The following is a 14,164-nucleotide window of genomic DNA, read 5'->3' on the forward strand; positions in this document are numbered from 1 at the left end:
AAAATGTAAAATCTTAATAAAAAGAATACATATTCTTTATTTACACTATTCATATAGCAATTCATGTGTTCTGTTTAATGCATTTATTTGTACTACTTTATGAACTCATTCCTGCCACACATAGCACTACAGTAACGTTCTATTGTAGTGATATGCATGGACTGAGTACTTCAATGCTGAAATCAGGTACTGAGCGCTTTCTAGGGGAGGGGATTCCCCCCCCCCCCCCCCCACCCACCCATTGGCTCAATCTGGGGTCAGGATTAATTATCAGGACAACCAATTTCAACAGTGCACAGCCCCTTTAATCTTAATTTGAAGTCAACAAACATTCAAGAAGAAAAAAAAAATTGTTCTGTAACTCATCTCAAGCAATCAGATTTCTGAACTGAGCTACAACAATGGCGTCCCTTGTCTGCTGGGCTTCTATGGGTGTTAAACACAGTTCTTACCCTCAATCTGTACCATCGTACTGCTCCATCTTACTGAATTTGTTGCTTATATTCTCTGTATACTGTGTTGTAATGTTCATAATCTCATTAATAGTTCTCCTTCCACTATGTGCAGAGTAAAACGAAAAAATAAAATAAAATAGGGTGCAATCCCCCCCCCCCCTCATCCCGCCCCATTATGCAAGTAAAGCGGGTGTGACATAGCATGAGGCATGATTAAAATCAAATGGGGGCATGGCCGGGCAGATTAGTGGTAGATTAGTGGCCTGGGGCTGTAAGCGTTTTCTGTCTCTCTTTTCCATTTGGACATGTTAGGAGATTTTCCATATATAGGGACTAATTTTGGATTAGGTGAACCTTTTGCCTGGTGCAGAATTTGCAGTTGAGCCAACCATGTTGCACTACAAGGGGTACAGATGCAAAATGTTTTGCATGCAGAGCACATAACGCATGTTATTGACTGCTGCATACACATACTGACAAGCATTTCAGACTCGGCCCAAACCATACCCTCCTCACAATTCCAAAATCAGGATTCTTCCTCCCCCCCACCTGCAACACAAACTGGTCCTTTCCTGGTTCTGATTTTGCACCCATTAGTTTGGTTGGCTCCTATAGGAGCCCCTTGTAGTATCATTTGCAATGGAAACTTGTACATATTTTGCATTGCTCTCTCGCATTGATATTAGATTGTGTTTACATACTTCCTTACAGCTGTCTCAATGTTACACTTCAGTTTATTAAATAACTTGTGTTTGTAACCAGCTTTGATATACAATGTGTTGTGTTCACGTTTCATTGTACATCTCTGAATCCTGCATTTGGCTGCACCCTCTGTAGTATAGAAATCCAGTTTGTCCACTTTTGCCGCCTCTGTCAGGTGATTTCGTCATTTCATGCTAAAGTACAAGAGATCATTCTCTAAACCAACAAGCCGCCAGCTTGTTTCAATGCATGTAACACAAGTTAAACTAATTGAGATCAATTGACTGACCTCACAATTTCGCTGGTGCTTGAGCATGCATTTTTATACAGATTTAAAATGTCAGTGGGTGCCCAGCGTTATAGTTGAAAACAAGATCTAAAATGATTAGCTTTTCTGCAGAACTAAGGGTTAACTATCTTGTAGAGAACTACAACACTGTTGCAACAATGTTGCAAACAATAGTCCTGGCTGCCTGCCAAGATTTATTGTAGGGAGTGAGGAAAGGGGGGGAGGGGGGGGCAGTGCGAGCTCAGACTCCTATCTTTTCAAACTGAATTGATGTGTGCCGGCTAAAATTTCCTTTCACTTCAATAAGTCGGCACAGAGCAATTTTAGGAATATGAAGCCATCTGGTTACGCCCAATGTGTCTGGGTGACAACACCCTTTAGGAAAAGCCTTTTATATGCTAAACAGGAAGCAGAAAAGGTAATACTAATAAAATTTCAAAATATCTTATAGGTTGGGGGATAGGAATTTTCAACAAAATTTAAGTGAGGTTTCCTTTGAAAGAGAAAAGACATTCTTGTAATTGGGGCTGTACTTACTACCTAGCCCAACTAAACAAATGCCCAGGGCAGCATATAAGCAGATTATGTTAATTGTATTTTTCCATGTAATTCGTTCGGGGCCTTTTTATAAGTATGTGCCCGATTCGGGCGAAACATATTTGCTATAATTTTGGGATGTACAAGTCCAAAGTTTGTAACCAGCGTTAGGATAGATTTCTTGCATATAATTCATTAGTCACATGTGTGGCATTAAAATGTGATTTATCCGAGACTTTCAAAACGATGTGACTTGTTACTGGCTTTCTTAGCTGTCAATTCTTTTACTCTCTTACTAATGGTTATACATGTTTGTATGCCTGCAGTAACCTATGTCTGTCACAAGATAGCACCAAATCCCCTATGGCTGAAACTGCACAGTAAATCTAGCATTGCTAGGAAACTAACCTGCAAATATAAGAATTAAGGGCCTGATTCATGAAGGATCTTAACTTGAGAAACTTCTTATTTCAGTCTCCTGGACAAAACCATGTTACAATGCAAGGGGTGCAAATTAGTATTCTGTTTTGCACATAAGTTAAATACTGACTGTTTTTTCATGTAGCACCCAAATATCAACTTTAAATGTCAGTGTACAAATAAGCTATCAAGTATTTGTGTGCTACATGACAAAACAGTCAGTATTTAACTTATGTGCAAAAACAGAATACTAATTTGCACCCCTTGCATTGTAACATGGTTTTGTCCAGGAGACTGAAATAAGAAGTTTCTCAAGTTAAGATCCTTAATGAATCAGGCCCTAAATTACTAATGGTAAGAACAAAATACTATAAACTATCTTCAAGGAGCCATAGCATAATGCAATAAAGATGGTATACAGTTGAAAAAATAAAATAAAACTTATTTTCAACATGAATTAGCAGGCATATATTCAATGTGTGAAAGATTGCCTATTGGATACTCTTACACAACACATATATATTCAATAGATATTTCATAGGATACATGACCTCAGTTCTGAGAGGGATATAGCCTCTTTTCTGATCTTTAGATCTTTCTACCTTTATTTAATGATGCTCCATCCTTTTCCGCCATCATCTTACATTCTTGTTCTCCTTTCACCATCTCGGCTCGTTGCTCTCACATCCTTTGTCCCGTCTCCTGGGTTCTAGGTTATTCTACCATTCTAGATTTCCTCTCGTGTTCTAGACCACTCTACATCTTCTCTGCTTTCTCTTGTGTTCCAGATCCCAGTTTCTCTCAGTGAAAAAGCCACGGAAGTGGCTATAGAGGTTGGGTTCCGCCACATCGATGGGGCTCACCTGTACGGCAACGAGAAGGAGGTCGGTCGGGGCATTCAGAAGAAGATTGCAGATGGGACAGTGAAACGAGAAGACCTGTTCTATACCGGGAAGGTATCATTACAAGGGTCACTACAGATCCTGGACTGCTACGTTGACATAAATCCACCTTGTGCTTCCATTGGAACTCTGGGACAGCTCCAGTATATCCATCATTGTCATAGATAGTCCTAGTTACACAGTATTATTCCCAAGATCCAGTACTTGAAGATTGCTGTAGGGTCCTGGCATTGCAAAGGTGGAGAATACGGACTTGTCTACTCTCTTTTGCAAAACATAGATAGTACCAGGAAAGAAAAACAATATTATAGTATCAAACACCAGTTAGAAGTGAATGATGAGCTCTCCAAATTTTTATACACATTATAATATAATTCTAATAATATTTTCTATTTTTGTTCATATGAAACGGGCGCATATACATTTTACTGCAGTGACTCTTCCAAGTGTGTCAGCTAAAATCTTAAATTGACTGTCTACATTCAGGTGGCCCCTATCACTACTCACATGGACTGAACTCATGATCATGGGGACATACATTCCAAATAAAGAGGCAGGCCACACGTTGTCTAGACCCTGTTCTAGATCCTTAGTTTATGCTGATCTGGTTCCCATAATGTGCATCTTTTCATTGTTTTTTTTAAATTTCTATTCTCTTTATATTACAAAATGTATTTATTCTTTTTTCATTGCTAGAGCATGGGCATTTTCATAAGCCTATGCTAGAGCATGACAACATTTGTCCTAACAGTGCAGTGACTTTGGAAGGGCTAAACTAAGTCTTATGCAACACAAGTTCACTCTCTACAGCCAGTGAACGCGGTAATATCTTCAGTAGAATCCCCGCGACCAATTCCTGCTACAGAGAGCAGATATGTCTATACAGTACTTGCAAGTGCCTTACTCAGAAGTCAGTGGAAATATGTAAAATAATTTGATATCTTATTCTCAGTTAAAGGATGAGCATTAAACACTGGACTGAGGTCACCTTTAAACGTTTACGAAGCTGTAAAAAGGCAAATCGTTGTCCCCCATTTTCAAGAACAATGAACCTATTTTCGCATTGTTTACATTTCTCAGTTGTGGTCAACGTTTCACAGACCGGAACTGGTGGAGCCGAATGTGAGGCAGTCCCTGGAGACCCTTCAGCTGGACTATATGGACCTCTTTCTCATCCACTGGCCTATTTCTTGCAAGGTAAGTCATTGTATTCACTGTATGGGATATTATATACTCCACAGTATATTACAAGTTACTGTGTATTTACCTATCCATATAACAAGCACGAGGCTACGGATCTTCTTTTATACAGGTCATGGAACTGCAACTTTTAATGGCTATAATAATTAAAATTTTCTTTATAGTAGACAAGTTTTAATAGGAAAAAAATTAAAAAAACTGATTCTCACTGATATAAATTGACACACAGGATAACAGTGATACAATATCTCCCAACTGTCCAGATTTAAGCAGGACAGTCCCGATATGAGGGTTCTGTCTTCGTCATCCTAACCACGGACACCTTTGTCCTGTGGCTTGGGAAGTTGGGAGGTATGTCCTGTTCACCACTGCTCTCCATAGCCACACACCTTATGTGGCTATGGAGAGTATGGTCTATTTGCCCTGCTCTCCGTGTAGAGCTCTGTCTGTCTCTATCTCTGTTGCAAAATTACTTAGATATTGAATGTACGGCTCCCCATAGACCCTGTGACCTGGTGATATTTTTCAATATAAATTGTTAATGAAAACTCAGCTCCACGGATTTCTTTGGGAAGTTGCCACATGGAACGAGGGTCCATGTCTCCATCCAATATCTCTGCCTGAACTCCTCAGGGGGGTGTCATAGATCTCATGAACTGCTCTTATTTCCTAGGCTGGAGGAAGTTTTATCCCTATGGACGAAAACGGGAAAGCGCTGCTGGACACCAGTACGGACCTGTGCGTCGTTTGGGAGGCAAGTGAGCTGTGTGTTTGGCTCAGGACGGAAACATGGAAATTTAGAGCAGAGAAGAACTGGGCCAATTGCAGCATTAAATCCAAATGTTTTTCTTTTCTGTATATCTTATTACACAACTCCAACAAATATAACTTACTTCCATTAGCTCTATATAGATACATATTAAAGCCAGAGCTCTCAGTGTGTTTAGATTGGATGGCTATAAAGGTTTAAACAAAACTTGTGCACAAATACGTAAATATTATATTTGGTGCATGTAGTACCCTCTTCTAACATGTAAACAATTTGCAATTAAGCACAGAGGGCCTGATTCATTAAGCAAAATAAATAATAAAAAAGAGAGTAACTTTGCACCTGGGCAAAACCATGTTGTGTTGGAGGGGGAACTAAATTTGAAATGCGGGGACAGATTTATAGTTGGGACAGGGCATGTCCTAGATCAGTTTTAAAAATAAAGCTATCAAGTATTTGTGTACTAAATGAAAAAACAGTCAGTATTTAACTTATGTGCAAACTAATAAACTAATTTGCACCCCTTGCATTGTAACATGGTTTTGTCCAGGAGAAAACTTACTCATTTTTTTTGCCTTACTTTCCTTATTGAATCAGGCCCATAGAAAATATATGCTTTAAAGTGTTTGTGCACCTTCAGATTACATTGATTTATTACCTGATACATGACCTACAGATTTTACAAATTTGTATTACGTATTGGTTTATTTATATCTATTATATTGTACTGTCCACAGCCGGCTCGGTGCTGTATCCAAGGGCATCAAAATTGCACAACTCAGCCTTGGTGATATAAGGGCCATCATATAATGTATAGAGTGAAAGTTACAGGAGGGCGTGGACATGCCAACACATTGCTTCCCATTTAATTATCTTTTGACCAATGAGTATCCATCCTGTGCAGGCTTTGGAGAAGTTGAAAGACGCTGGGTTGGTCAAATCTATCGGTGTCTCCAATTTTAACCGTCGCCAGTTGGAAAAGATTCTCAACAAACCGGGTCTGAAATACAAACCTGTCTGCAACCAGGTAAAGGCAACATCCAGCACTAACGTCCCTCGTTCTTCTCATGTTCCTGCAAAATCACCCAAACATCGCCCTGTGTACATTTCTCAAGTTATGACATTGAGAATTTTTTGTCAGTGTTTCTTGGGTTAGCCAACCCCAGTTTCTTTGTTAGTTTTACTATTAAAATGTATTTATACATTATTAAATAATATAATTATTAATATTGACTACCAATTAGTACAATAGCTGTTATAACGTTAGATAAATTCAATTGTTCATCTTAAAAATGTACGTTTTTCATAGTCGTTAATCTAGTTATATACTAAGGCAATCTATATTACAGAACATTTGGTGGATATACTAAGACCATCTATAATTTAAAAAGGTTTCATAAGCTTAGAACAGATACCATGACTTCAGAAAGTAGCATGAAGGCTTTTGTGTAGAAGTCCATGGAGGGGCATATCCTAATGTTTGCCCACCCAACAGAAATCATGGGGGGGGGGGGGGCAACTACCCCCTCTTCTCCACCCCCTTTCCCGGTTCCTACACCCCTGACCATACATTATCCTGGGAGCAAAACAATATTGGCAGAATCTAGGATATGAGTTTAGATCTGTGCCCCTGTCTTCTTGTGCCAAAGGCAACTGCCTATTGCGCCTGACCCAAGTCCTACTGTATCTTAGATATATCCAGTCTAAAGGAACAGGTAATCATCAACAACGGGTGTGTGCGGCAACATGTGTATGGGAGGGCAGTATTTAGGGAATAGAGGCTGAGGGTGAGCAAGAGCTTAATAACCAATGGGCACGCCTCTTGGGGAGATACCGCACTCCAATGATCCTTTCTCATCATCACGCGCAAAGTCTATCGTACACTATTCCAATGTACTGTGACAAGCCACAATTCCTTGTGTTGTCTCAGCGATGTTGTTAGTTCAGTTCCCATACATAGTGATCTTGTGCACTTACTAAGAACTATCTAAAGGCCTCATGTTACTCAAAATTCCCATCCAAAATGAAAGTTCGGTTATGTGCCTAACACAGGATTAATCACCCACAATGTAATCGGTTATAGAATATACTGTGTGTAAATATTCAGTGTATGCCAGTGACTCATTGTAGAGTTTTGCAGGTGGAATGTCATCCCTACCTAAATCAGGGCAAACTGCTGGCCTACTGCAAGTCCAAGGACATCCTGCTGACCGGATACAGCGTGCTGGGCTCACACCGACACAAGAACTGGTACGGAGATTTTGTAGCTATTCTACTCTATTTTTATTAGTCCAATGTTATAAATGTCAGCACACATCACATGGAGGGACCAACTGGGATTCCGGTCGTCTTTGCATGCTGCGGTTTCCATGTGAAGGGCCACGGATAATGACATTGTGTGTCCTGTTCGGAATCCTCCAGAGTACAACTGCAGCTCACATGAGGGTTACACTCCCAAAGGAAGGACGTCTTCAGGACATTTTGCAAGTTTAGAAAAAGAAAAAATCTTCCCCAATTAAACTGAGCCTCCTGTATACCCCATATGGCCCTCCATGTACTTCGAAGCACCCCATTGCCTTGCGTTACCATTACTCCTATCCTAAGGAGAGTCTTCTCTTTCATTTTAAGGGATTCAGACGTTGTTCTGTTTGTCCACCCACATGTCACTCAGGATGGCATCTTCTGTCTCTGTCTACACTTACCATTGGTTATTTCTCCCCCCTTCATCTCCTCTGATGGATCCTTCCTAATGCCGAAGGCAACGTACGCAAATAAGACAGAGGAGACCAACTCAGCAGGCAGTCTTGTAGCTTAAAAAATTAAAATGGTGAAGAGAGAACATTACCATCAGAAGTGAAAAGATTATAGCAAAATTAAATTTACGCTTTTACTGAAAAGCAGCAAAACAAAATCTTATATGAATTTTAATACACATTCGAGACAAGAGCAAGGATTTGGAAGGGGGCTGCAAAACAAAATATGAATAAAATTTAAACACTATAACAAAATATGAATGAAATTTAAAAAAAAAGCTACATATATATGTAGTGTTGCTTTTTTTAATTTATTCATATTTTTGTTATCCCAATTTGCTTTTGCACATTTATCTATTTCCAACACTTATATAAAATAAAATACTGACGGATGAATATTTAAATAATTAGAGGTGAACCTTTCTGTCCTCAGGGTGGATCAGAGCTCCCCGGTACTGCTGGAAGATCCCATCTTAGCCGAAATAGGCAAGAAGTACAATAAAACTCCGGCGCATATCGCCATCCGCTACCAGATTCAGCGCGGCGTTGTGGCCATCCCCAAAAGCTATACCCCAGAGAGGATCAAGGAAAACTTCAAGGTAAATTAACCGCTAGAAATTCTCTTTACCTCTGGATTAAAAGATTGAGATCATTGTAAGGACCCTTTAAGATATGTTTGTGCTGATCCTTTAAGTCTAATCTGGTTTTCAAGATATACAATCAAAGCCCAATTTTACATCAAGTGGCAAAGAAAATTGGTGTAACCTCTGGGTACAGCGTAGAATGGGAGAAAGGTTTATAACGCACCCTATACTGCATGTAAAATAAAGGAAAGCAGACGAGGCAATTTATAATTGACCAGATTACATGATTTGTTTACTCTAACTTGCTTAAAGTCTAGAGGAGTACTTTCCAAAATTGTTAACTTAGGATAAAAATAAATTAACCTTTTTATTACCTGTATCTATCATCATCATCATCATCATCATCATTTATTTATATAGCACCAACATATTCCGTAGCGCTTTACAATTGGATCTTGCGCACACTCCCGCTCTCTTGTGTCTGTCCTGTTTCTTCTGTGCTCACTCTCTCTCTTGCTTCCTTTATTGTCTCTTTCACCCTATCTTCCGCTCGCTCGCTCACGCTCTCTTGCCTGCTGTCTATCTTGCGCGCTCTCTCTTTATACTACAGTACAGCTCTCTTCTTCTGAAAGTTTATTATCATAAAATTATAGCATACTTGCCAACCTTGGCAAAAGGTGCTCCGGGAGATCGGGGGGGGAGGTGGGCGTGTTGGGGGCGGGACCTGGTGGGTCGCATCATTTGGCACCGCTCCTAAAATGCCCAATGACACGCAATTCGCGTCATAAACCCCGCCCCCCAACACTTTAATATAGAGGTGTTTAGGAACCGGGAGGTTGCCCTGCTCACCCAGGAATCCGGGAGGACTCCCAGAAATTCAGGAGTCTCCCAGAAATTCCAGGAGAGTAGGCAACTATGAATTATAGTCAGACTCCCTGGCTTCACAGCAGGGGCAGGCTGAGCTGGAGGGCATTTTTTTTCCTTTAAAATGTTCCTAATAGGCTACTGAGTTGAGTCTTGCCCACTGGGCTAAAATTTGCCAGCCCTCTGCTGCTTCACAGCCTTGCTCACTATAAACAGTTTACTCGCCAGTATTGGCGCCAGCATGCCCATAAATGAATGTATTCTTGGCCTGGAAAATTCTGAACTTGTTAGAATCTATGTGAGATGCACCAGATGACTGATAGGTGATGTCAGACATAAAGCAGGTGATGCCAACTTAACTCCTTCAAAGATACAGTAATTTATATTCTCACTTCCTTATTGTATGGTTTGTGTTGAACGTTCCCTTCATTTCTGCAGGTTTTTGACTTTGAGCTGACGCCCGAGGACATGAAAACTATCGATGGAATCAACAAGAACCTGCGCTATGTGAACATTCCACTGTACGTCTTGTTCTTTTATGTTTAATGTATCTGTGTATAAACTGAGCGTGTGTATGTACTAAATGATGTGGAAGCGTTTAGCAAATAATACATATAAATGGTGCGTGCATGTGTCTGAATAGTTACTTTAGTTACTTTAATAGCTACTAAGCTTTAATAGCATACCCTTCCAGCAATAAGCTGCTATATATTGGCAAAGCATGCTGGGACTTGTAGTTTCACAACACTTGGAGTGCCACATTGGCCTAGGACGTGCTCTGCTAGGAGGAAAGGGGGGCGCTTAGGACCCACGGCGGATCCTCCACCAGCCCTGGGGGAATAATCATCATCATCTATTTATTTATATAGCGCCACTAATTCCTCAGCACTGTACAGAGAACTCTCTCACATCAGTCCCTGCCCCATTGGAATCATTTAAAACATTAATTCCGCCACTTATCCTTGGTAAATAAACCTGCTCCCCGATCCGCCCATCGCCCAAGGATGAAGCCCCACCCTGGGTCCACGAAATGGGACAGCCCCGTGGGAGCTACTGGGAGATATTCTCAAAGGGCTTACATGTCAATGACATTACCCAGAATCCCTTTCTACTTTTACAGAGGCTTATGTGGATGTATTTAAAACTGTAGTAATGTCTAACTTCTAAATATCGTATGACAAATTAAACAAAACCGTTGGCCGTTATAATACGATTAATTCCCCCGTTGACTCACGTTACAGGATTATGAAACATTCTAGAGGTTTCAACGTTAAAATAAATTGAATTTGAAATAAAAAAAAAAAATTCCTGTTGGCCTTCATCGATAAATAAAACACACACATACCAGGGAGGATTGAGGTATTTGCAGAGTATTGCACATGATCTCTACATATAAACACATTAGGTGCACCGTCCTTTAGCCGTAATGTATACAGGGAAATAAGCGGATGAGGGGCGGATTGCCAGGGACATTTCTAGCCTGGAAAACTCAAATATCTAGGCTGCAAATAACGTGTCCCGTCCAACTTCCCAATCAAGAAATAACAGAGGTTCCGTGTAACATTCTAACCGGATCTAACCAACAGTTCTTATTTTTAGAGATAATAACAGCAGATCTATCATCTGGTTACATTTATTCCAATAATAGATCAGTAACAATGTAAAGCTTTTTGACCATAAATAATGTTATTAGTGGCTCCTGATATATATCTGCCGCCTACATACCGTGGAGCCAGCCGTTTTGTGAGCATAATCCATATTTCTGAGAATGCAAACTGTGCATTCTCCAAGAACTACGGACATTACTGAGACGTGAGGCACCCAATGCCTCATGCCTCAGCAATGTAGATAGTTTCTATTAAATAGGCTGCTTTCTCATACAAGCCTCCTGGTGGAAAGGACAGATAGATCGCGCTCCACAAAATGAAACCTTGTTTTCTTCCCACTGCTACTCAAAACTAGGCGCAACTGCGCGCTTAATTCGTGCCTGGCAATGAACGCAAACGATCTGCTCATCTACTCATCCCAACGTCCAGTGCAAACTTCTGACCAATCCCAACACACCGCCATTCCCGGTCCTCACGCCAGGGTGCTATTAGCGGAAATCTAAGCGCACCAGCGTAAATGTGATTCAGAAATTACCTCCACTATATACGGGTGATACGTACACTTTAAAAGAATAAGACCGATCCCCGCTGCTTTCTCATGATACCGTTATATATCTTTCCAGATTTTCTGATCACCCTGAGTACCCCTTACATGACGAATACTAAAGGGAACAAAGACCCGTGAAGTGATGCTCGGTCGTGTGGACGTTATTCTGGAGGAGCCGGGTGTAAAACACACAGGAAATGCTGACAATTTTTAAAACCTTTTATAATTCCGATTTTGTGGTTCAATTTTGTTCTTGGTGGATCTTTGTTACGGGTCTATTTATCAAAGGGTGACGAGTTCTTTGGCATGTGATAAGTCATTGTTTGACCACCTATTACTTACACCCTCTGGCGATAGTTACCCCAATGTTTAATGCATAAGGGGGTCTATGTATCAAATATTGTACTTGGTATTCTCTCCGAATGCAAGTAGCAGAAAGAGTGGCCTGAAAAATAATTGTTTATCGATGTAATAAAGTATTTTCAAAATAACTGGGGCTATTGTACCGACACCCAAAAATAGGTTTTATACTATGTACCATATATTTTAATATATAAGGTTTGTGTTTTACATTTTTTCACGCTATCGTCTCTGGATATTGTTCGCTGTGGCAGCTGAGCATCGCTTAAAAATTGTGGCAATATGACATTTATTTTTTTATTGCTGCTATTAAATATTCTTTGATACATTTACTCCTTAAAGTCTAATGACTGTTTCTAATACCATAACATAATGGAAAAATAAATACTTTCACAATGAACACAAGTGACTGATTATTACTGGACTATTTTAGTTATTGGGAATTTACACATATTAAGTAAAAGCATACTTGCCAACTCTCCCTGAATGTCAGGGAGACTCCCTGATATAGGGGTGATCTCCCTCACTCCCTAGAGAGTCCGGCATTCTCCCTGATGCTGAGCCAGTACAAGACGTGGTTGGCTTCGCCATCTGTGGCATGATGACACAGTTCAGAAATTGTGTCCTATGTCCATGTATTGATGCCTATGGAGGTGGCCATTTTCATGGAGACCAAGATTTAATCAAAGACTGACAGGTAAGACAACATGACTTCAGTAATGGAGACAGAAATGCAAAAGACACTTCAGTCTCTAGAGATTCATTAGCTGCTTTTCTTTAACGCATAGTTGCCTACTCTCCCGGAATGTCCGGGAGACTCCTGCATTTCTGGGAGACCTCTCGGGCTCCTGGGAGAGCAGGGCAACCTCCCAAAATTCATTCTGTGAATAAACTTTAAGGGTTAAGTTTTGGTACGTGGTACAAGTCTACTCTTTCTGGAATGTTAGATCAACTATTTACTCATATTCCTTGATGAATCAGGACAGTTATTTCCATCCAAATTTATATTCATATTCTACAGTTATCACTTAACTTTGGGTGGTACATTGAGCTTATTCTCCATTGGTTGCAGTTTTTGCTTTGAATAATATAATAGAAAACATTTCAAAAACTCACAACTGTACCCGGAGCAAGCGGATGCCACAAAACATAATTGAAAACAATCTTCCCTTTACTGATAAATGAAACGCTAAAACTGAAATGTATAAACACAAAACTAGCATGAAATGAATAAACAATGTTTATTTTGTTCTTTGCAAACCTTCTCTATTACTGTGTAATTTCGTTTCTGTGAATGAGGACTTTCTAAAAGCCCTTTCTCATCTGCATCAAAAACCATTTAATCTGCATTCGGATTATATAAATCAGCGTGAATCCTACGTGTTAAAAAAAAGACAGTGGTACATTGTCAGGAGTTAGTCAGGCATAAAGTAGGAATATTTCTGAACAAACAAATGCACTTTGTTTATAAAGAGTATATTTAAAAAAAAATACACATTTTATACCTGTAGGAAATGGTTTATATGTTTGTTTGTAACCACATCTAAAATACCATCCGTACTGAGTATGCAGTTTTCTGACCTGCCACACACAAGATGTCAGTTGCCAACCAGGAGCGGATTCACCTGGACCAAGACTCCTGCGTTTTTCTCTACGGTGGCAAGAAGATGCCAGTCATAGGATTAGGTACATTTATCCCATTTACTGTAAGTAATAAATTCATGACATGACTTTTTACGCTCTCACTTTTATATCAATGCAGAGTTACACTGAACAGTCTGGAAGATCAAGTAAGAAGTAGAGAAGTTCACTGACCCCCGTGAACTGGTTTTGGTTTTGGTTTTGGATCTGGATTAGCTTCGTGTTTTGGTTTTGGTTTTGGCAAAACCACCCTCGTGTGTTTTTGGTTTTGGTTTTGAATTTTTTAGAAATAATCCTAAAACGAGCAAAATTATGTGATTTTAGTATTTTTTTTTGTTCCTACATTATTATTAATCTCAATAACACTAATTTCCAGTCATTTGCAGTCAATTTAGACCACCTCACAGGTCACAATATTATTTTCATACACTTTCAAACAGATACTGCAGCGACCTGGCTGGATGGTAAGCGACAGAGCAATGACACAAACACACGGCAGTTCCTAGCACATCTAGGACACATTGGCACACAGCA

The 14,164-nt window shown here is 39.9% G+C and overlaps 1 protein-coding gene across 3 annotated transcripts in view; it reads left to right on the plus strand.

The window, feature by feature from the left end:
- LOC142153158 (estradiol 17 beta-dehydrogenase 5-like) overlaps nt 1–12,401 on the plus strand; it is a 31,281-nt gene extending 18,880 nt beyond the window's left edge. For 2 of the 3 annotated variants that reach the window (XM_075210485.1, XM_075210486.1), the window contains exons 2-9: nt 3,192–3,359; nt 4,386–4,502; nt 5,179–5,259; nt 6,179–6,301; nt 7,415–7,524; nt 8,461–8,626; nt 9,914–9,996; nt 11,706–12,401. In XM_075210485.1, the coding sequence (XP_075066586.1) occupies nt 3,192–3,359; nt 4,386–4,502; nt 5,179–5,259; nt 6,179–6,301; nt 7,415–7,524; nt 8,461–8,626; nt 9,914–9,996; nt 11,706–11,748 (891 nt within the window). In that variant the 3' untranslated portion in view covers nt 11,749–12,401. The remainder of the gene's footprint in view (nt 1–3,191; nt 3,360–4,385; nt 4,503–5,178; nt 5,260–6,178; nt 6,302–7,414; nt 7,525–8,460; nt 8,627–9,913; nt 9,997–11,705) is intronic. The other variant, XM_075210483.1, reaches the window with a different exon arrangement.
- Nucleotides 12,402–14,164: the final 1,763 nt, after the last annotated feature.

Source organism: Mixophyes fleayi, chromosome 4 (assembly GCF_038048845.1).
Source record: "Mixophyes fleayi isolate aMixFle1 chromosome 4, aMixFle1.hap1, whole genome shotgun sequence".
NCBI classification, from domain to species: domain Eukaryota; kingdom Metazoa; phylum Chordata; class Amphibia; order Anura; family Limnodynastidae; genus Mixophyes; species Mixophyes fleayi.